At 43.5% G+C, this 22921-nt stretch overlaps 1 protein-coding gene across 1 annotated transcript in view; it reads right to left on the bottom strand.

Annotated features, from left to right (window-relative positions):
• Positions 1 to 22921, bottom strand: part of Acoxl (acyl-CoA oxidase like) — a 300810-nt gene that overhangs the window by 88388 nt on the left and 189501 nt on the right. The window contains exon 14 of the mRNA XM_042276199.2: positions 11855 to 11964. Within this exon, the coding sequence (XP_042132133.2) occupies positions 11855 to 11964 (110 nt within the window). The remainder of the gene's footprint in view (positions 1 to 11854; positions 11965 to 22921) is intronic.

The following is a 22921-nucleotide window of genomic DNA, read 5'->3' as shown; positions in this document are numbered from 1 at the left end:
GGAAGTAGTTTTGAATGCATTGGCACCCGAGATCACTTCCTAAATATAACACCAGTAGCACAGACACTGAGAGAAACAAATAATAAATGGGACCTCTTGAAACTGAGAAGCTTTTGTAGGGCAAAGGACATGATCAATAAAACAAAACGACAGCCTACAGAATGGGAAAAGATCTTCACCAACCCCACATCTGACAGAGGGCTGATATCCAGAATATATAAAGAACTCAAGAAATTAGACATCAAAATACCCAACAGTCCAATTAAAAAATGGGCTATAGAACTAAACAGAGAATTCTCAACAGAAGAAGCTCAAATGGCTGAAAGACATTTAAAGAATTGCTCAACATCCTTAATCATCAGGGAAATGCAAATCAAAATGACTCTGAGATACCATCTTACACCCATCAGTATGGTGATATTTTATTTGTACTGAAATGTGATTTTATTTGTATGTTAATAAATAAAGTTGCCCGGGGGTCAGAGCTATTAATAAGCCATAGCGAAAGCTGGATGGTGGTGGTCCACGTCTTTAATCCCAGCACTTGGTAGGCAAAGCTAAGTAGATCTCTGTGTGTTCAAGGATACGGCCAGCATTGGGTCCACACGCCTTTAATCTCAATACTAACCATAGAAGACCTGGAGGTCTGTACAGGCAGTGACGAGGCAGTCATGTGGTTGGGTTTACAACCAATGAGAAGGCAGAACAGAAAGTCTTTATAAAGACAGACACACAGGAAGTAGGTCTCTTTCAGAGAGGTAGGACCACCGTGAGAGGAAGGGTAAGGTTTTAGCTCTTAGCTCTGACCTCTTGGCGTTCTTCTTTGCATTGGTTCTGTGTTTCTTATTTAATAAGATGGTTGGTTACATCTACACATCAGAATGGCTAGTATTGAGTTTTTATTGAGAATTATCTCTATTGAGTTATTATTATCTAGCATGTAGATTCCATCATAATTAAAACACTGTTTAGGAAACTAAAGTTCAGAAGGATGCAGTCACTGGATGTCACACAGAGACTTGGTGGGTTTTATTTGGGGGTACACCAGTGCTGGAGGGAATAAGTGCCCTAGAGGGCAGAAGTAATAGATTATGCTTTCCCTCATGGGGTAGCCATTGATACCTTTCCTATTTGGCTAATGGGGAAAATGAAACATGGGGCATCAATAGACATAAAAACCGATCATCAAAATGGCCCCCACCCTGGGCTTTTCCTCACACACATCAACTTGGTGTTGACTTTGTGTTTCTTCCCCATGAACCTCCCAATAACTGAGATCACAAGGTCCAGAGATGCCAGTGAGATGGCTCTGCATGTATAGGCACTGGCCATCAAACCTGATGACCCAAGGTCAATCCCCGGGACCCACATGTTGGAATGAGAGAACAGAGGTGAGTGCCCTCTGACCTCCACACAGAGGTCCGTACTCACACATGTAAATAATTAAATATAATTTTCTAAAAGGTGTGTTTTGCTAGCTTGCTTCTCTGTTGCTGTGATAAAACACTGACCAAAACCAACTGGTTTTTTTGGGGGTGTGGGGGGAGGAATTTATTTGGCTTATATTCCCTGGTCACTCGCCATCACTGAAGGAAGTCAGGGCAGGAACTCAAAGCAGGAACCTAGAGGCAGGAACTGAAGCAGAGGCCATGGAGGAGCATTGCTTACTGGCTGGCTCCTCATAGCTTGCTGAGACTGCTTTCTCATACAACCCAGCATCACGTGTCTAGGGGTGGCACCATCCCTGAAGGGATGGACCCTCACACATCAACCATTAATCAAGAAAACCACCCGCGGACTTTGCCCATAGGCCAATCTGATGGGTGCATTTTCTCAATGGAGTTCACTCCCAGCTGGCCCTTGGTTATGTCAAGTTAACTAAAAACTAACCAGTATGTATGAAGTTAATTCATTCTAAGGTTTTCCCATAGCTCACCTCCCCTTCCCCTATGTCCTGAGAAAGTGAATGATTATAAGACCAAAATAAGTCAGATTCCTACTAATTAAACCTTAAAGACCCAAGTAGCTGCTGTTCATTCTAAGCAGAAGAGGATCCTTCATGAACCAGAATGGCAAAGTGCTGACTGGGCAGTTGCCTTTCATGGAGACAGAAGGCAGAGGAGGATGTTTACACACCAGGTCCTGGGAAATCTCAATTATATGTCAATTCTCATTCCAAACCTAGCTTCAGAAAGCCAAGCTCCTGTCTCAGTCTAGTTCATAAAAGGTATAAAGAACTTACATGGTTTATTTTTTAAAACCTGTCTTAGCCATCCAGGGGCTATTCTATGAAACCTGGAGCTGTGAATGTTTGTGTTGGAAACCACCATTCTATCTTGGGATGTTTACCATAGGTCAATGTCTATTCCCTTGAAGCTGTGCACTGTGTGTGCAGGACCTCACCCACACATCTGTGTCCCCTGTGAATCCAAGGAAGTCATCCAAAGTAGAAAGCCTTTGAAACATGGACCACTGCTAAAGGGGATCTCTTAGATAACTTTACAAGGAAGTCAGAAAGACTGTAGAAGTAAAACTAGATTAAATGAGAATGCGTCTCATTGGTCACCAGTGAAACGCAAATGGAGACTGGAGTGAACCAGCACACTCCATCCAGCAGTCTGTCCAAGATTAAATATATTGTGCCAAATGTTGCCAAGGACACAGAGAAGCCAGAATGCTTATACCTACTCATCAAAGTGTCAAATGGTCACACTCATTCTGGAAATCTCTCACAGCTTCTCATAAAATAAGCACATGTGCTATGACCTAGCAATTCCATGTCTCCTACATGCCCAAGAGAAATCAAGAGAAACGTTCATAAAAAAGGCTTATGTAAGAATAGTCATAGCTGTCCTGCTTATTGGAGTGAAAAGCTAGAAACACTCAGGTGTCTATCCGTTATAAGAGAATGGAAAACAAATCAGAGTATATCCATAAAATAGCACTCAGTAATAAAAAGGGAAGAAGTAATACATATGACACCATGAGTAAATCTCAGAAAGCATTATATTGAATTATTGAGGCAGCTACAAAAGAGTATAGACGGTATGTTCCATTTATATGAAATCCTAGAAATGGGAAACTCTAGTCTTTGGTGGAAAAATATCAGAATAATGTCTATTCATTTGCCAAAACTCAACAAGTGTACATTTAAAACATATGAAAGGTATTATAAGAAAATTATACATAAGAGGAAAAGGAATTGTCTCCACAGGTTGAACTTGAGTAAACAATGCTATTTCAAAGTGTGCTAATGCCTTCAGTTTACTTTAAAATGCACAGGAAGGACATGAACTGATGAGTGACATCATCAGTGTATTCTAGTTAATGATGCCCTGACTATATGATGATGATGATCTCATAAGCCTACAATAGAATTGAAAACTTACCCTTGCCTAGTGGTACCATGGCCATCATAAAACCTCAGCACAACAGCCAGGTGTGTTATCACATGACTTTAATCCCAGCACTCAAGAGGCAGAGGAAGGTGAATCTGTCAGTTTGAGACTAGTCTGTGTTGCAGAGTGAGTTCCAGGACAACCAGGGCTATACAGAGAAACCCTATTTTAAAATAAAAAAGAAAGAAAGAAAGGAAGATCACAGTGTACTGGACAGCTGTTTTGTCTATGACCTTGAAGCACCACCCCTAGAGATGCAGCAGGTAATGGTTCCACCTACCTATGACCTTGAAGTACATGCCCCTGGGGCATGGCCTCTTGGTGACCCTTAAGACCTGAGATGCGTATAGGCATTGTTTCCTTTGCTCTTTTGTGGGCCTTGGAAGTAGGACTGATTCAGGTTGCTGGAACAGCATTCCAGAACCTGTGTCAATTCTGTTCTGTACAATGAGTTTTCCCCTTAATAAATTCTTTTGCCCATTGAATAGGCTCTGTGGAATTCTCATTATATCTGGCACCCAATGAGGGGCACAAACCCACGACCCTGAGATTAAGAATCTCATGTTCTACCAACTGAGCAAGTTATAAGAAAAACTCAACAAACAAGGGTCAGGGCAGGGTTCTGTTTTTTGTCTTTACAGGATAATAGAATACCCATCTTCAAGAAATCATAAGGCCTTGGACACCTAGACATCTACAGCAGAAAGAAAGGACCTATTGGTACCAATAAACTCTACAGGGTAATATCTTACTACCTAACATCAATATCTCTTTAACTCTAGAATAGTTGTGGTCCTGATTCAATTATAAATCAAGCTGGCTTTAGAGTTGTAATATGGCTCTCTCCTCTAAACCCAAGCATGTTGCTAAAAAAAAATTAGGAGATTCTGTCTCATATCAGAAGAGCCAACTGATGTGGGATAGAAAAAAACCAATGATCTAGGGACCATTGTTGTCAAGATTCTATTTCTTTCCATGCTTATCCTTGATGTCTGGGAATCCTTTCTTGATTCACCATAAATCCAAACTTTCCATTTTGAGATTAATAATGTTCAAGTTTTCCACAGTGAAATATAAGTCTTTCCAATAGCAATCTCTGAAGTCTCAAATAAAAAAAAAAGATGGGGCCCCACAACAAATACTGTACCCGGTCCAGAATGATGCCATTGTACCTAAGAACATTACTCAATGATCAGCTTTAGACTGAAAACTCTCCAGGACAGTTCCAAAATAAGATGGTCCATCATACTACACTTCTATCTAGAATCACAGACAACCTTACCCATTACTCTGAAACTGGTTACAAAGTCTACAGCTAGTTCTATGGAGACCTAACTATCTAAGCTTTCTTAGAGGACCCCACAGAAACCATCACCTCCTAAACAGCAGGGAGCAGTTCTAAGAAAATGATGCCCCCTCTCCCAAAGGTTTCAATTTTCTCAGGGTTATGGATAAATGGTTATAGGGGTGATGGGTGGAACAATAAAATTTAGACTCAGTATTCTCTTTAAGAAAAGAAAAAAGGGGAATGGATAGGTATAATATGTTAAGGTAGATTATTGTATATACTAATAAACTTATTTATTAAAATATCAGCCTTAGATAATTTGCACTGTTATGGATTCTTGTATACTGATACAAATATAAACCATTTTTATATTCATATTTGAGATAATTTGTATATAGATACAAATAAAAACTTTATTTGTTGTATTGTACATATATTCCTCTTCCTGTATGAAATATTTTGTATATTGATACAAATGTAAAATTATATTGTCATACTGTATGTATGTTCTACCTCTGTTTAGGATATTTTGAATATTGATACATATTAAGGATATTTCTCTCATATTGCATATTTCACTATACATTTCTACCTCTGTTTAAGATATTTTGTGTATTATCACAACTTTGAGGTCATTGTCCTTATACTGTACATCTGTTTACAGACTGTTTACCTTGTTAATGTGAAGCCTTAGTCTTTAAGTTATTTAGATGACAAGAATTACAGGTTAATAGTCACCCATATTTGTCACATTTATAGTTATGTTAGTTAGGTTTTCCAGATTTACAGAAACATAGGTCAGATGGATAGATAATCTTCAAACACTTCATAGACCTAGAGAATATGGCATTTAAATGTTTTTTATTAACTTAGATTTCTGTTGACATGAGACACAATTGCTCCTGGCAGCACCAACCTGATCCCAAGAGAATGTTGGACTTCCAAGACACTTCGTTTGGAAGTTTGTTTTCTTCTTGGCACAAAATGACTTGCTGGGCAAAGAACTGCCTTTGCCTCGACTGCTGACATTATGAACACTGTCCTTTCCAGACAAGCAGGACACAAGGAAAAGCAACTACTGAACTCTGCCAAGACGGGGTAATATAGTCTTTCAATATTCCTACTTCTGAAAATGGTCTGTCAGACATACTAGGCCTGTAGCCAAACTGGATGCCCCAACAATGGTGTGAAAATTTAGGTGACTGTCTAGGCTGCCAGCTGTCTTTGTCTATTCTCACAAGAATTTCAGAAATTGCTTGCTTGCATTTTCCATTTTCTAAGGTATTATTATGTTCCTTCTTAGGTCTTCAATGGGATTGAAAACAAAATAGTTACAGTTACAACCTTATCATATCTTAGCTAGAACATGTTAAGTACTAGATTCGGATTCTTCAGGATAGGACAGCTATTGGAGTAATCTCTGTAACATGCCATGTACCTATGTTCTGGACATCTCTGGATTTTAGTATGTGTCTCTTGTTTGATGTTGTTCTTGCTGGTTGTTATTCTATTTTTTTTTAGGTTATTACTTTTCCCCTCTGCTGGACAATAATTGTTCCTATTATATATAGGTTTATATTAGGTTAGAACTTTCTTATTTAGACAAAAGGGGGAGATGGAGTGAAAAGCTGTTCTGTCTATGACCTTGAAGCACTGCCCCTAGAGATGCAGCTGTTTATTGCTCTACTTGCCTATGACCTTGAAGTACACGCCCCCCTGGGACGTGGCCTCTCGGCCACCCTTAGGACCTGAGATGCACACAGGCATCGCTCTCTTCAGTCCCTTGTGGGACTTGGATGTGGGACTGATCCAGGCAGTCAGAACAGTATTCCAGAACCTGTGTCAATTATGTTCTGTACGATGAGGTTTTTCCCCAATAAATTCTGTTGCCCATTAAAGGCTCCGTGGATTTCTCATTATATCGCAGCACACTATGGGACTTGTGTGTTTGTGCAAATGCTGCTGCAAACAGCTTTTGTGTGCTGCTTTCCAGTCATATAAAAGTGTATCAGCAAATAGGTATAAAACTTAATGCCATGCAATGATAATAAACAACTAGATTAGACTTTTATGTATTTACTCTGCTATAATTTATCATTATTCTAGCATACAAGGTAAAAAAAAGTTGTTAAAATATTTACTGTTACACAGTGTGCCACATTCCACTGGTGATGGCCTTGTAAACCCATGGTGGTACTGTGGCCTGTGATTTCACCAAGAGTCCAAGCTAAACACTGATCTATACTATCCAGATTTGTTACATACACTCCATAATGCTCCCACTACAAAACGTCCTGAGGATGCACTGACAGAATGCTTCCCTGCTGTCAAGTGACACATGACTGTGTACATGTGGTAGAGATTTAGCATGAACAGTAAGTGCATGTTCACAGTAGAGTTTCCATGGGAACCTCTCCATGGGAGGTGAATACATGAATGTCCACCCTCACATCTTGCTGCACATCTGAGACGTTTCAGAATCTAATACAGATAATGCTCCACTGTGAGGCAGAATCTTGACTCTCCTCAACATCCAGAGGCCTCTGTAGAGCTTTCTAGACTGATATGAGCAGTGAGGGTAACAGTGGCAGGCTCACCTGCAGGAGGGCAAGAGGCAGGACTTCCTGGAACAACCCAGGTACAATCCCTCCCAGAGCAATCTCTTTCCAGAGCTTTCCTCCCCACCAAGCCATATTTGTCTTCCCCACCCCAGTTTCAGGAAGCCTTTCTGAGTCATGCCTGGTACCTCTACAGTCCAAATGAAGGAGAGCCTTGGGTGACCCCACAATGGCTGCCTGCTTGGAGAAACTTCATAGAATCAGGGAATTCTCGGCCCTTCTTTCTGCATCTCCCCACCTGCTCCTGGGTACTTCCCCTGGACATTGCCATTAAGAGTAGATTCACTCTGCCACATTGGAGTGTGAGTTCCACAGGAGCAGAGTCTAGCTATGGCTGTGTCACACCAATATGAAGAGCCATGTCCGGCACACAGGGAGTCCTGGAAATGTGTTGGTGGCAATAGCTCTCCTTACCAGAAAAACCAAAGTTCGGGATTTGAGTGAATATGCACCAACATATGGAATGAGCAAATCCTGGCTGTGTGGGAGAGAGAACTGTTCTAGAACTTGTTTAGTTCATTCCTACTTCTATAGAGTTTATTTAGGGCTTATAGTTTCAGGAGTTTAGAGTCCAGGCCCATCATGGTGGGAAGCATGGCAGCAGGCAAGCAGGCATGGTGCTGGAGTAGTAGCTGAGAGCTTACATCTTGAGACGCACCTACTAGGCAGAAAAAGCTAAGAATGGCCTGGGCTTTTGAAGCCTCAAAGCTCACCCCCAAGTGACACTTCCTCCAGCAAGGCCACATCTCCTAATCCTTCCCCAAACAGTTCCACCAAGCATTCAAATATGTGAGCCTATGGGGGCCATTCTCATTCAAACCATCAGAGATTAATAACTAGACAAAAAGTAAATGGGCTAGCACTTTCCAAATATTTACAATTGGAATACTGCCTTGGCACATCTCAAGTCTATCCTGGAAAATTTGTAGAGGGGTATCGATTTGCACATGCTGAGAGCATGCCATGCTCTAAGGATAGAAACAAGTCCTGCTCTGCTGTCAGGAACAGAAACAAAAGTGTGAATGGTTTGCAGCAAGCTGAGAACAAGGTTCCAGAAAAGACCCAACTGATGCTACCAGGGAACTGCACTCTCCTTTCTGCTCTTCCTTGGAAAACAGTCAAACCAGTAAGTGGGGGGCACTGTAAAGTCCTCAGTGGGGCTCAAAAAGCTTAAAAAGAGTCACTGGTTCCCTAAAGAAGTGTGTGAGGACAAATAGAGACATAAAAGTAAGAGAGACGTCATTAGAGCAGTTCAAGTTCTAAAATAAACTACAGTTTGATCAACAAAAAGTTAAGGGGCAAGGCTGAAAGGAGACAGGCTACAGCTCTCTACATTTTGCTTCATCCCAATGATTATGAGACTGCAATACATCATTTATTGTATAGTCTGTGTTTTTTTTTAAACTGGATTTATTTATTTATTTTATTTGTATGATGTTCTGCCTACAGGTATGTATGTGCACCATGTGTGTTACTGGGACCCTCAGGGGCCACAAGAGGACTGGATCCCCTGTAACTGCAGTTACGCAGGGTTATGGTACACCATGTGGGTGCTGGGAATCGAACCCAAGTCCTCTGCAAGAGAAGCAAAGTGCTCTTAACCACTGAGCCATCTCTCCAGCCCCCTCTTCCAGGTTTTCAGTCAAGATCATAAGACTGCATTTTCTAATCATTTTTAAATTAGTTCAATATATTTGGGTTATAGGGAGTAATACTCAGTTTCTAAATAAAAGTGATCATTTAAAAAATACTGTGATCTCTCCCAAAGTAGAATAAAAGAAAAAAATGTATGGGCATGAAACAATAACGCAGAAAAGAGATGTCTTAATTTCATTTACTTTGCTGCGATAAGACACCGTGACAACGCAACTTAATAGAGAAAAGGTTTATCTGGTTCACAGTCCTGGGTTACAGTCCACCACTTCTGGAAAGCCAAGGCATCAGGAGCCAACGTCAGGCAGCCAATCACACCACATGCACAGTTAAAAGCAGAGCAACAACCTGATGCGTGCTCACCGGTACTCAGCCTACCCTCCTCCCAGTCCAGGGCCAGCACGTGACATGGTGCTGCCCTTCCCACTCCAGTTAACCCAACAGGACAATCTCTCACAGGCTGCCCACAGGTGAACCTGACCTGGACATTCCTGGATGAGATTCCTTCTCAGGTGATCCTACATTGTGTCAAGGTGAGGGAGAGAACGAACACCAGCTGGGTACATCTGAGGAGCAACTCAGGGAGCTGGGGTCATCTGAGAAATGCTGCTAAGCTGGATTAAGTTCTGGGGAGACTGAGCCACAGCAATAAAGCAGAGAGACACCACAATAGACAGGCACAGAAGGACAAAGAGGACACAGGGGAAGGTGGGACTTACCAAAAGTGACCATGAAGACAAAGTTTTAACAGTCCTAAAGCATTGGGTTAACTCAAGGGTTAAATCTTGTCCCAAGCTCGGGTCATTTTAAAATCACTTATTGATTTCTTCCAACCAAATAAGAAGTTCTCCCCAAACACGTCAACAATAACACCCTAAAGCTGAGAAGCATAAAACGGGAAGCAGCTGACGGGTCAGTGGGTAAAAGCAGCTGCTGCCAAGACCGACTGTCGGGGTTCGATCCCCAGAAGTCATATGGTAGAAGCCCAGAACTGACTCCTGCAAGTTGTCCTCTGACCTCTGCACACGTGCTGGGCGTGTGTGCTCTTGCACACGGGTGCGCACGTGCGCGCGCACCCCCCCCCCAAATGTAAGACATTTTACAAAGGCATATCAAATTAAGAGAATAAAGGATTGTCATAATCACATACTTTCCATAGATGCAAAAAATTCATTTGATAAAATTTATAATGTAGTAATAACAAATGTGCACTAAAATAATAAAGAGAGATTTTTAAGGAAATCGTATCTCTCAGAAAACATTCTTTTCTTAAATTTTATTATACTTACTATTTGTGTGTTTGTATGTATGTGTGTATTTGTGTGTGCATGTGATGTGTGTGCATGCATATGTATGTGTGCCTGTGTGTGTCTTTGCACATGTGTGCCTATGTGTACCTGTGTGTACATATGTGTGTATGCATGTGTCTGCATACTGGAGGTGAGAAGGCAGCCTGTGCTCTAAACAACATTTGCTGTTGTTACTTTACACGTAGAGTTTAGTGGCCTTCAGCTCACTCACATTATTATTATTTAAAGATTTAATCTTATTTTTAGTTATGTGTATATGTGTGTGTCTATGTGTGGGTATACATACATGAGTGCAGTGCCCAGCGAGGCCAGAAGAGGGCGTCAGATCCTCTAGAGCTGGAGTTAAGATGTTTGTGAGCCTGACATAAAATCACAAACTTACTTAAAACATGATGAGGTTTTTGTTCTTACTGTTTTGAGAATGAAATTTTCACTTGACCACCTGGTTCACAAGCATGAACGTTGCAGATGACAATGCGGTCCAGAGAAGCTCAAATCTGGACACTCCTGCATGCTGCTGGTAGCAACTGTAGCATGAAAAATATTTGGAGCTGTCTAATAAAGTCAAAATGGGCGTACACCACAATAGAGCAATTCCATTCCGGGGTAACAGACCATAGAGGAGTGTTTTTCAAACAATAGGTTACAAGTCAGTAATGAGTCATGAAATCAGTTTAAAGGATTGAGATCAATATCCCTAAAAAAAAAAAAAAAAAAACACCAGAGAACTTCTTGAGTACTGGAAAAGTCAGGTTATCTCATGGAATTGGCTTCAGTTGTATCTGAGGTGGTGGGCTCACTCTACAGATGTCTGTGGTTTTGTAGGATGTACATTTTGCTCCAATCTGAAAAGCCCTACAAAGACTCTCCCCTTGTTTCCCAGAAGAAAAAAAAAAATTCCCCGTGTTCACCAGAAAACATGAGCAATGCGTTTTACCAATTTGTAAAAAAATCAAAATATTGAACACAACTCAAATACTGATCAAAGGTGGAGACTTGAACAAGACAGTCAAATTGTGGCATTTACACATGCAGAACTATTATGACAAGTTGCAATGAAACTTCCTGTAACTTAGATAAACCATAGAAGCAAAATCTCAGGTGAAAACAGAAAGTTATAGAGTACATCAGATACTATGCCTTTTCAATTGAGGTTAGAGGCAATATACTAAAAATAAATAAAAACAACCCAGACATAGATTCCTCAAACTGGACTGGCTGGGGTCAGACCTGAGCCCTGCCACCCATAGGCCATGAAACTTGAGAAAAACACTTAACTTCCATTCCTCAGTTTCTCCTTCCACCTGTAAAATGTAAATAAGGACCTGCCTCATGAAGTTTTAAGATTTAAACTCACACAATAAATAACGAAAAAGGAACCTGAGAGAAAGGGCAGAGCCTGAAATATTTTACGTTGGAAGTTGGGTGGTAGGCACATAACAATTTTACATCATCGCTACTGCATTTGCCTACATCAGATACTAGATTTGTCAAACAAAGGCAAGATGGCTCAATGTCAAGGCTCTGTAAACAGGCTCAGAGTAAAACCCTTAAGGAGGTAAGGATGCTGTCTGGGGTGATGTGTACCTGGTTCTCAGCTTGTCGCCAGCAGTTGCAGTCCAGTTCTGGATCAGCCCCAAGACTGGGTTCTTCTTATGCTGCTTGGTGTTCTGGGCCAGCAGTTCCCGGGCCACAACCTGCACAGAGAGTTAATTTATCCTCCATCAGCCATGTCTCACAAATATGGGACCTATCAATGTCCTCAAAAGCTGCAGCCAGATGAAGTCCACTTGCCACTAGCAAACTCCTTAGAGAGAAAGAAATCTAAGACCCCATCCTTCCGGGGACCTCCATATCCCATGGTAGATATGTGGCATTTTCCAGACCATTCCTCCCTCCCCATGGCTGAGTCCTAACTCTGGAGAACTGCTCTGTCTCCCCTGGCTTCTGCCAGCCTCTCACACTAGCCTTGGCACCAACCATCTTAGTCAATGCGTCATGTGAAAGCTGCTTGCTTCCAATAGCCCAGATGTCTCCCTTCCCTTTTCTGTCTTTGACATTGTCAGGTTGATTCAGTCTTTGGAGAATCTACTAAAATATGCTAGGCGGTGGTGGTGCACGCCTTTAATCCCAGTACTCAGGAGGGAGAGGCAGGCAGATCTCCATGAGTTTGAGGTCAGCCTGATCTAAAGAGTGAGTTCCAGGACACACAAAACTACAGAGAAACCCTGTCTTGATGCCCCCCCCCCAAAAAAAACCCAGAAACAGAGCAATCTGTCAATATCCATTAATTTATCAATATTCACTCTCCAGTGACTTTAAAGTTACCATTTTGTTTCAAAATACTGAATACTGTTGCAGATCTGTTCAAAGATCTCTCTGGATCAACCACAGAAGGGGCTCAGTGGACAGTGCACAGCCGGGACTAGACGTGTGAGTGACGTACCTTGGCCCCACCTGCCACTGACCACGCCCCTATAGGAAGAAAGAACCGAAGGAGAACCAGCTGAGCCTTGAACCACATTGCTGAAGCTCAGGCCACATGACGACTGCAGTCATACTAACAAACGGTTGTCAGGACACCAAGCCTGTGCTGACTCATCCCCTCAGCTCTTGATTTTAGGACATTTTCTTCATTACTTCACAATAGCATACATCATCATCATCATCATCATCATCATCATCTCTCTCTCTCTCTGTCTCTCTCTCTGTCTCTCTCTCTCTCTTTCTCGTGTGTGTGTGTGTGTGTGTGTGTGTGTGTGTGTGTGTGTGTGTGTGTGTGTCCAGTTTTGCCTTTTTCCATGGGTTCCAGGTTTCAGATTTCAGGTCCTCCTGCTTTCTTGACAAGCCCTTTCCCACTGGGCCACCTCCCCTGCCCCAAACCCTGTGTTTGATTTTTGGTTTGTTTTTAACTTTATTTAAGGGAGACTCTTAGTAAGTTTCTCCTGCTGGTCTCAGACCCACAATCCTCTGGCCTCAGCCTTCTGAGTACCTTGATTACAGGACTGCACCCCAGGCCCTGCATTTCTGAAATGCTTTTACATGGATTATATATGGATATGATATGTGATTTCATTCACAACAGCATCCTAAGAGATCCTTTGATTTTCATTGTGACATAGGAATCTACTTATCTGCTGAATGTCTGTATAATATTCTGTTTGGACAAATCATAACTCGTTAAACATTTCCACTCAGTAGGATATTTAGGTCACTTCTAGTTGCATGGTATCATATGTGTGCACATGTGTGCAGTATGTGTAGTACACATGTGTGAGTAGATACACTCACCCATGTATGGGAATGTGAGGGCAGAAGTAAATGTCAGGCTTCTTATCCCCACCCCACCCCCACCCCCACCCTCAGGGTTTTTTTTTTTTTTTGTTTTTTTTCTGCGACAGGTTTCCTGGATGAACTTGGAGCTTGCCATTTGGCTAGGCTGGCTGGCAGGGAGCCCCTGGGATCTGCCTGTCTCAGCTCCCTGACTGCTAGGGTTAAAGATGCACACAGCCACACCCAACTTTTACATGGGTGCTGAGGATCTGAACCCAGGTCCTTCATGCCTACCCAGCAGGTTTCGCCCACTGAAGTGTCTCCCTAGCCCTTAATCTTTATAGCCACATATTCTGACAGGTAGTACTTTCCTCTTTAGATCCTGCAGACCAAATCCTCACACAAATGAACACAGGGTTCTCAGGGAAAGCCATGCTGTTCATGGGAGAGATGCTGAAAGGTCTCAGAGCCTTTATCTTTTTTGGGGGGGGTGTCTGGGGGAACTTTGTTTATCTGATAAACAGAGTCCTTGTTTATCTGCATGCAATAACCCTGCCTCCCTGTTCAATGCTATACAATGAACACACTGGGTTTCCAGGGTGCAGTTTTTCCAGCAGGGAGCCCAGTCCACCCAAAACCAGGATTTATGTCTATATAATCTGTTATTTCTTTATTCACTCACACCTCCTCATGGGGTTGAGTCCCTGGGCTATACAAGGAACAGAGCATATAACATTTTTGTTTGGTTCCTTGAAGTATTGTCTTGAAACTTCAAATTTCTATCTTTAGGGGCCTGAGAGATGGGTCAGAGGTTACATGTACTGGCTTCCATAGGACACAGGACTGATTCCCAGTGCCCATACAGCAGGTCACAACCTTCTGTAACTCTAGTTCTAGGGGTCTGACATCCTCTTTTGGCCTCCATGGGTGCACAGACATGCATGCAGGCAAAACACTCATACACATAAAATAAAAATAAATAAATATTTTCAAAAATAAGTTATACCTTTAGACAGACTGCATGGCCAAAGATTTTTATCTTAGGATATAGGGGGTGTAATGGAATATAGAGCATAATGCATTAAGTCCAGTGGGTGTGGGAGTCACTGTATTATGGGGTCCAGTAACATGAACAATTTCATGATAGCTACAGCTATATAAAACAAGCATAAAAATCAAACATTGCCAACAGTGAGAGTGTGGTGATAGATTGTGTACCCTAATAAAATTTGCCTGAAGATCAGAGGACAGAACAAGCTACTAGATTAAACATAGAGGTCAGGCCATGGTGGCACACACCTTTAATTCTAGCACCCGGGAGGCTGAGATCCATCTGGATCTCTGTGAGTTCAAAGTCACCACGGACTACATAAGATTGACTCAGTCAAGGATAGAAACAGAGCTAGGCAGTGGTGGCACACACCTTTAATTCCAATACTTGAGATTTTATGCCTTTGCTCCCGGTACTTGGGAATCACACGCCTTTAATCCCAGCACTAAGAAGGAAGTAATATGGCTGGGTGGAGAAAGGTGTATAAGGCGTGAGGAGACAGGAACTAGAGCTTTTTCAGCTGAAGCCCCTGTTCGGCTGGAGCCTTTTCAGGCTGAGGAGTCCTAGAGGTAAGATGTGGCAGTGGCTTGTCCTTCATCTCTCTGATCTTTCAGCATTTACCCCAACATCTGGCTCCAGGTTTTTTTATTAAAAGACTATTTAGCAATTCGAGTTACGTGAGAGAAACAGCTAAGAATAAGTGGCAATAAGAGTTAAAACGATCCAGCATTCAAGCTCAAGTTTCACCAACTGTATCATCAAGACTAACATTTACAGGTTTTGTTCTGGTGAACATTTACAGTTTTTGTTCTGTTGAACGTAGGATTGTTCCGACTTGCTCTCCCTCTAGTGCCAAAAGCAACGTCATTCCAACTGTTAAACAATGGCTGCCTCTGATTCCTGCCCACTGCAGTCTTCCCTGGATTTACGGCCGCCCCAGGACAGAGCGCAAGTTGGCTGCTGTGGTCTCTCTGTTCCCTGGAATACAGGTACCAGGAGGGCAGATGTGTTTGTCCTTCACCAGTGGACAAGGAACAACAGTCTGGAGAGTGGGAAGGTCACTGGATTCCAGTTCACTCTTCAGTGAGCTAACGGCATGTTCTCTTCCTGCCTTCCTTCATCCCCCCCCCCCCAGCCCCTCCAGTCCCTCAGCAACACTCTCTGTCACTGCGGCAATCTCTCTGATTTAAGCGACTTAAATTGAGAATATTAAGTCACTCTAATTAGAATAAAATTAGAATGATATAATAATCAACTTCTTCCTGCTAAATTTAAGAGAGCCAAGAAAAGCTGCCCCTTGGCTAGCACCACAAAAGCAGGTAACCCCCTTCGAGGGGGGGGGTGTCTCTGCTCCTTTTCTAGGTCATGAGACAAATCGATACACTTTTCAAATGGGTTATTTCACACTGCCGGTGGCTCCCTGGTGTTAGTAGACCTTCTGGTCACTGTGGCAAATATCCAGCAAAGTAGTGGGAGGGTCTGCTTGGGCTCCCAGCTTCATGGCACCGAGGACATAGTAGGGCAGCAGTGCCACGGGCATCATTGTGGCCAGGAAGCAGAGACAGAGAGTATCTCACTAACCGACTTTCTCATCTCCCCTGGTCATTCCATCCGGGTGCCCGGCCCCTGGGATGGTACAGTCAAGGGTGTTCTCTCTTGGTTAATCCTCATAGGTATACCCAAGTGTGTTTTGATAATCTTCCAGGTGCTTCCTAAATCCAAGTTAGTAGAAAGTCAAGATTGATACCCAGATCAGCGATAGAAGCTCTCAGCTAGAGATCCGGTGGCTACAGCCTCTAGATCGAACACTTTACCAGACAGAATAGCAGACAAGGCCAAGACAGGTCAGATGCCTGAGCTGAACCTGCAGCTAAAATGAGCGTTCCTACCCATGAGGTACATTTCTGAATAGACTAGAATAGAATATGTTTTATATTTTATCGTATTTACACTATTTTTATACCTTCCCATTTTAAAACCATCACAGAGTCACAAAGAGTTACAAAAGTAAAGTAGTGTGGAGAGATACATACGAGGAAAGTGACCTCAGATGTGACAATAGTGCTTCTCAAAACCAGGAAATTCTGCAACAAATTTATTCGTCACAGTAGAAATTTCATTATTTAAAAAATATATCCTTTCTTTTCTCCCCTTTTTGTTTTTTGTTTGTTTATTGAGACAGGTTCTCTCTGTGTAGCCCTGGCTGTCCTGGAACTCATTCTGTAGACCAGGTTGTGCTGGAACTCACAGAGATCCTCCTGCCACTGCCCCTGTCCTGCCTCTGCCCTTGGCCCTGGCCCCCGCCCCTGGTCCCACCCCAGCCCCTGTCTTTGCCTCCCAAGTGCTGAAATTAAAGGCATGTACCACCACCACCTGGCTTAAAATATACCCTTTTATAAAAATGAATTTTTTTTATACAAATGGCTACATCTTTGGCCAGGTCTGGTGTTGTCCTTATACCAAATCCCCTTCAGGAAGGTTGTGAAACTTTCTGTCTGGGGATTACGTGTGTGGCCACTTACACAGCTCTCTGGTCCTAAATGTGAGTACCCTATTTTCTTGCATGCCTACCCAAGAGTCCTTTCTTAGAACTTGGGAATGACTGAAGAGCCAGAGCAGACATCATTTTTTTTCTTTTTTCTTTTTTTAAAAAAAGCCCATATACAGGAGGAATTAAGATAATCTGTAGCCAACATTCAAGACTATGAGTGTGAGTAACCGTACAGAAAGACAACACCAGAAACACACATTTATAATAAATATCACATGCATCCTGGAACACTGATTGTATAACACCAATAATTTTTTTTAGGTCAAATCACTTTTCGAGGCATCTATGAGGCAACCTTGCATTTCCACATGCTAAGGATTTCAGTGGGTCCTACCAGGTCCAGTGAGCTCGGATTCAAAGTCACATGGAGGGTTTGCTGCCAAGGTGGAAACATGGGAGCCATTAGAATAGAAAACTATGACTCTGAGGAGAAACGTGCAGATGACCCCTAGAGAGGAGAGGCAGCACAGAGGGCCTCAGTCTGCACTTGGTCTGCGTTGTGTCTGGTGACGGAGTCATACAAAGCAGTAGTACTGTGGCTTCAGAGGCCCAAACAGTGCTGCAGACACAAAATAAAAAGGAGGAGTCCTTTACTGACTTCTAGATGGTGACAGGAGAACAGAAAACCAAGTAGGGACCTTCTGTCATGGGTCCTGTGCTGCTACCTTGGCCACACCCCACAAGGCTGGCCCTAGCCCTGGGAGTTTTAGTTGGAACTGTCATGGAGAATGTAGGATTCCTTTGCTAACATTCGGACACCCAAACATTGCATGGCGTGTATGCTAAAACGTCATTGCACGTGGAACTGAGTATCCTATAATTTTCTCTGCAGTAGCAGCGACACGAGGCTCCTAAGGTGCCGTTCAGAGGCCACCTCGGTGTGTGGAGATCAGAAAAGAACAAGGAGGTGTGACTCTTCATCGGACACCATAGCCATCTACTTCTCCCGGGTGCCGGGTCACCGACCCAGGCAAGACCTGTTTGAGGAGAACATTCAGAATCCTCTGGGTGGAGAGAGGGGAGGGAAAATACTAAGAGGGTGAGGAGGAAGAAAGGGAGGGGAAGAAGGGAGCTGAGGGGATTCGAAGTTAACAGGTAAACCAACCTGTGTGATTCTGAGTAATTCCTGACCTTAAACCTGGACTTGACTTTTTAGGAGGAGGGTAAGTGGTTGTTTGAGTTCAGCAAAAATGCACACTTCAAGAGAATGGGAGTGATGAAATTTGGTGATTTTTAGCCAAATCTGGACCCAATTTGCCTTTTACTCTCCGTTTCTTCCCAGTTAAATGAACTGCGGGTTAACTGCGTTCTCCTTCAGTCTACCACATTGATGAAGCGCCTACTGTGTGCACCGTGTCTACTGCTCATGTTTAGTGCAGACTACAGTGATGAATGAGACACATGTGCCTCTTGAGAGCTTGTGTGTGACCTTGAGAGGTCGGCACGTGCACAACGGACTGGACAAAGTCATGATACACCAGCAAGGACGAGGAGGGCCCAGAAGCCCAAGGAGGGGAAAGTGGGATCCTTCCACTGGGAGAGGCAGAGGGCACTTCATGGAGGAGGGAGAGTTGATATGAACTTAAAGGGCAGAGAACTAACTCACTCCCTCCCTCCCTCCTTCCCTCCCTCCCTTCCTTCTTTCCTTAATTCTTTATGTTACACTCATGATAGCAACAGCCGTTTCCTCTGAGCATCTGCCTGGGCTCTGTTCTAAACCTCTTTAGACAGAAAGCTCATTTCCCGCTTGGGCATCTTTGGGTATTGATCTCCTAGCTAAGACAACTCAAGTGGGTTGCCAGGGTGACAGAGCCAGGAAGGGCAAGGGTTGGAACTCAAACCAGGGTTCATTCACACCTTGAATAATTTTTTACCCGAACTGTACCTACTATGTGACAGGCGTAGTGACAGGTAGAGGGGGTTCATACAGAATCCAGGAACAGATGAGTACCGGACAGATGGCAGAGACAGCTCCACAGTAGGCATGGGGGTGACGGGTGACAACAGGTCCCAACAACATAGACATAGAGAGGCCCTGCTCATTCACAACGCCATTATCTGGGCTGGGTGGGAAATACTTCCAGGGCTGTGGGAAGAACACCTCAGAGGACAGAGAGGCTTCTGGGAAAGTGCCTTTGCTGTTTCCTGTTGGAGCATCTGATGTAGACTCTTTGAGTGGAGCATGGCAGTTATGGTTTGACATCTCTGCATGTGCATGTCTGGGGGCAGTGCTATGTGCAGTAGAGGACAGACAGAGAGTTTGCCCAGGCCTCCTCCTCCTTAGTTTTCTCTTCCATTCCCTTGGCCCCTTCCATTTCCCACATACACTCTGAGCCCTGCCACAGCATGTGGCTCATACCTTCCACTATTACAGCAGGGCCATAGAGCACCCCTTCACGGGACTTGCTCAGACTCGCCCTTGCCAGAGACGGGCTGGTGCACTCTCTGGCGACTAACCCAGTTCACCGTACAGAAACCAACACCATCTTTGGTGTAGTGGCAGACACAGAGCTTGTATGCACAGGACGGCCACAGTACAGTGTAATTGCATTTCATGCTCTGTGCCCAGCAGTCTATGGCAACACAGAGTACAATATAAATACAACCCTGTGTATATTGTAGCTGATGCCCCCATTTTCTAGGAAAAGGACAAACTAGAGATTTCACAATGTGATAAAACAGAGCCAGGTCTAGCCCAAGTGAGCATCATCCCTCCAGTACCCCCCTCTCTGTACTTCTTATAGTCACTGCCAACTCAGGGGACTTACAGTCACGAGAGGCCATCTCCCAGGAATGTCTTGGATCTAAGGACAGGAACCTGTGAGGCTCAATCCTGGTCCCTTGCCTTCCCCAGGGAGCCACCAATCTCTTCCATCAGTGTCCAAAGCTAGTGTTCAGAGTAGAAACTTCTAGGAGAATTATCAGTTTGGAGCCAAGGCCTATGCCTACTGTGTGGGTGGCTCTCACCCCTACTGGTAGATAAGCTCATTTTGATACTGCCATGCTAGCCATTCCACATTAAAATCACTGTGCTCACCATTGGAGAGTCTATAAATTCTGGAAAGCCTGAACCCACATTCCCCAGGACAGCTATCAGCAAGAGCTAAGCAGCAGCTGTAGGTCCCTGGGAAGAAGAAAAGGGACCTCAGATTTTCTAGCTCCCCACCATACTCTGAGCCTCCTGGAGTTATTAAAGGACCCACCTGACCCTGAAGGTAGAGACCATCATTAATTTATCTTCCAAGGACCCACAGCAGCTGGACACAAGGAGCCTGGAGTGTGGCCCTGGCCCACAGCCCTGCCAGTCTGTTACCACCCTAAAGAACCGCTTTGTGTGGCTGGCCATGGAGGCCAGCTCCAGAGCAGGTCTGCTCCACCATCAGCTGGCTCAGTGCTTCTACACCCCACAGATTTGCCGTTTGGGTCCAAACCCTGTCCTGTTGAGAGGCAGAAAATGTTCATCCTCATCCCTAGCCTTCTGTGAAGTCAAAGCTCAAAACTCAGACATGTGCACTGTGACATTCAAAGGGACCAGAGAGGAATCCAGCTGAAGGATTCATGGGGGTGGGGGACTTCCTGAGGCTCCATCCTCCTCCAGATTTGAGGTGGCTGCCTTGAGACCTACGAAATGACCCAGAAACTATGACAGTGTCAGTTCAGTGAACTCAAGGACAGATGGGCTACAGCGCTGTCCCCGGGGATCCCATGGAGAATGATAGGTGTTTGGATGGTTTTAGCCACATTACTGAATGTACTGATTGATAGACCCTCTAGCAAGTGGTTCAGACTAAACTCTCCAAAGCAAAGGAGATCCCCTCCCAAACTGAAGTTTCCTCATCCTGACTCCCACCCCATCCCGGGCTCCCCCTGTGGGCATGTCCCTCACTTCCATCAGGTCCCTGTGTTCATGAAAATGTCAGTCCTCCCTCACACCCAAATCCTGGCTATGATCACAACTCCAATGTTACATGTGTATAATTTTTATTACTCAAAACAAAAGCAAATGAAGTCTAAAATCTGTGACAAAGAAATAAACAGCTAGGAGACGGCTGAAAACAAATCCTCTCAAGTTTTCTTGAACTTGAGTAATGTGGAAACCTTCCTGGGGGTGGGGGGATAAATTCCCCTGTAATGTTGACTTTACTTGTTTCAAATTATGTTACTTAAACATGCCCAAATGTAAAACTATATATAAATACCTTATGTTTATAGATCTGTCCAACTATAAATGATAAAATTAAATACAAGCCACACTACAAACACCAATGACTCTCACATCGACTGCCCAATTAGCAAGGGGTAAACTGCTTTGTGGCAGAAACTTGGCGCTCCTAGACTGTGGCAGAACTCCAGACACTTTGCTCTTGGCTGGGGAAGAGGTCCACCTCCTTACCCTCTCTGTGGCCGGTGAAGCCCTCCCTACAGCAGCACACCATGCTGTCCCTTGTCCCTTGGCTTTTCCTTGGCGTGCGAACACACACACACACACACACACACACACACACACACACACACACACACACATTTTTTTCACTTAAATTGAACCTGTGTCTTTTCTCCCTTTATTGGCTTCCAGTGACCAAGGTGGGCATGGTACAGATAGCTTACAAATCCTACCGTCCTCCCTCACTCACAGACTGTCTGAGATTTTGGTTACTCATGGTTATGTCTGCAGAAAGTATTAGATGGAAAATTCCAGAGATAGTCTTAAGTTTTAATAATAACTATTATATATAGTATATCATTATCATTGTGCTATTATCATTTTTAGCTAATCTCATTGAACCCAACATATAAATTAAATCTCATCACAGGTGTGTGTGTGTGTGTGTGTGTGTGTGTGTGTGTGTGTGTGTGTGTGTGTCCAGGAACAAAAAGCATAGCCAGGGGGTGGTATTCTATGTATGACTCATGGCTTTAGGCATCGACAAAGGATCTTAGGATGTTTACCCCATGGATCAAGGGAGGTCTCATGGATGGCAGGGAACCATGTACAAGGACAAAGGCTAGAAGTTCGTGTGAGTCCCTGGTTGGATGGTTGTTATTTTAACAGTTGACATACCCTACTTAGACTATTTCTGTTTAGATTATCATCAAAATTAAAATACACAATTAACACATTTTTGTCAAGGACCCACAGGCATCAATTGTGCAACAATGCTAACATCAACCTCACTGCAGAACCGTTGTAGTCTGTGTAGAAAGTGAAGGCATTTCTCTGGAGAGCATAGAAGCAAAGAAAAAAAGAGTGACTTGGATTTGGAAGGCTCTCTTTCTCCAAAAGTGCACACATGGAATCCTTGAAGGGAGCTTTAAATATTTAGACGATGTAACATCTGGTTTCGAGAACTGGGTACCAGCTTTGTGTGCGGGTCAATGGACTTGGAAAGAGAAAAACAATGCCTATTCAAACTACCTTGGTCAGCTTTTGAAAAAACTGCTCCAAAGTCCCTCTAATTCCCAGAGAGGATGATCATATTTGGAATTGCTTGGGATCAACCCTATCCCTAAACAGATTTGGAGATATCCTTCTATGTATGCATGCCATCACCCTAACTTGAGCTCCCCCATCATCCTGAAGTCTGTAGCTTGGTCCCAGGCACAGTTCTGGCTGCCCTACTCTATCATGGCTTTCCAGCATCTGTTAACCAGGGCTCTGAGGCCTCTCTGGCCTCATTTTACACACCCTTATTTCACACCTCTTATCTACTCTTAATTTTATCTACTCTCCTTTTATCACACTACAGGTATCTCTATGATGTCTCTCATCTGTAGATCT

This window comes from Peromyscus maniculatus, chromosome 4 (assembly GCF_049852395.1).
Source record: "Peromyscus maniculatus bairdii isolate BWxNUB_F1_BW_parent chromosome 4, HU_Pman_BW_mat_3.1, whole genome shotgun sequence".
NCBI classification, from domain to species: Eukaryota; Metazoa; Chordata; class Mammalia; order Rodentia; family Cricetidae; genus Peromyscus; species Peromyscus maniculatus.
The sequence above is the reverse complement of the archived record's forward strand: the minus strand, read 5'-3'. Positions and strand labels throughout refer to the sequence as shown.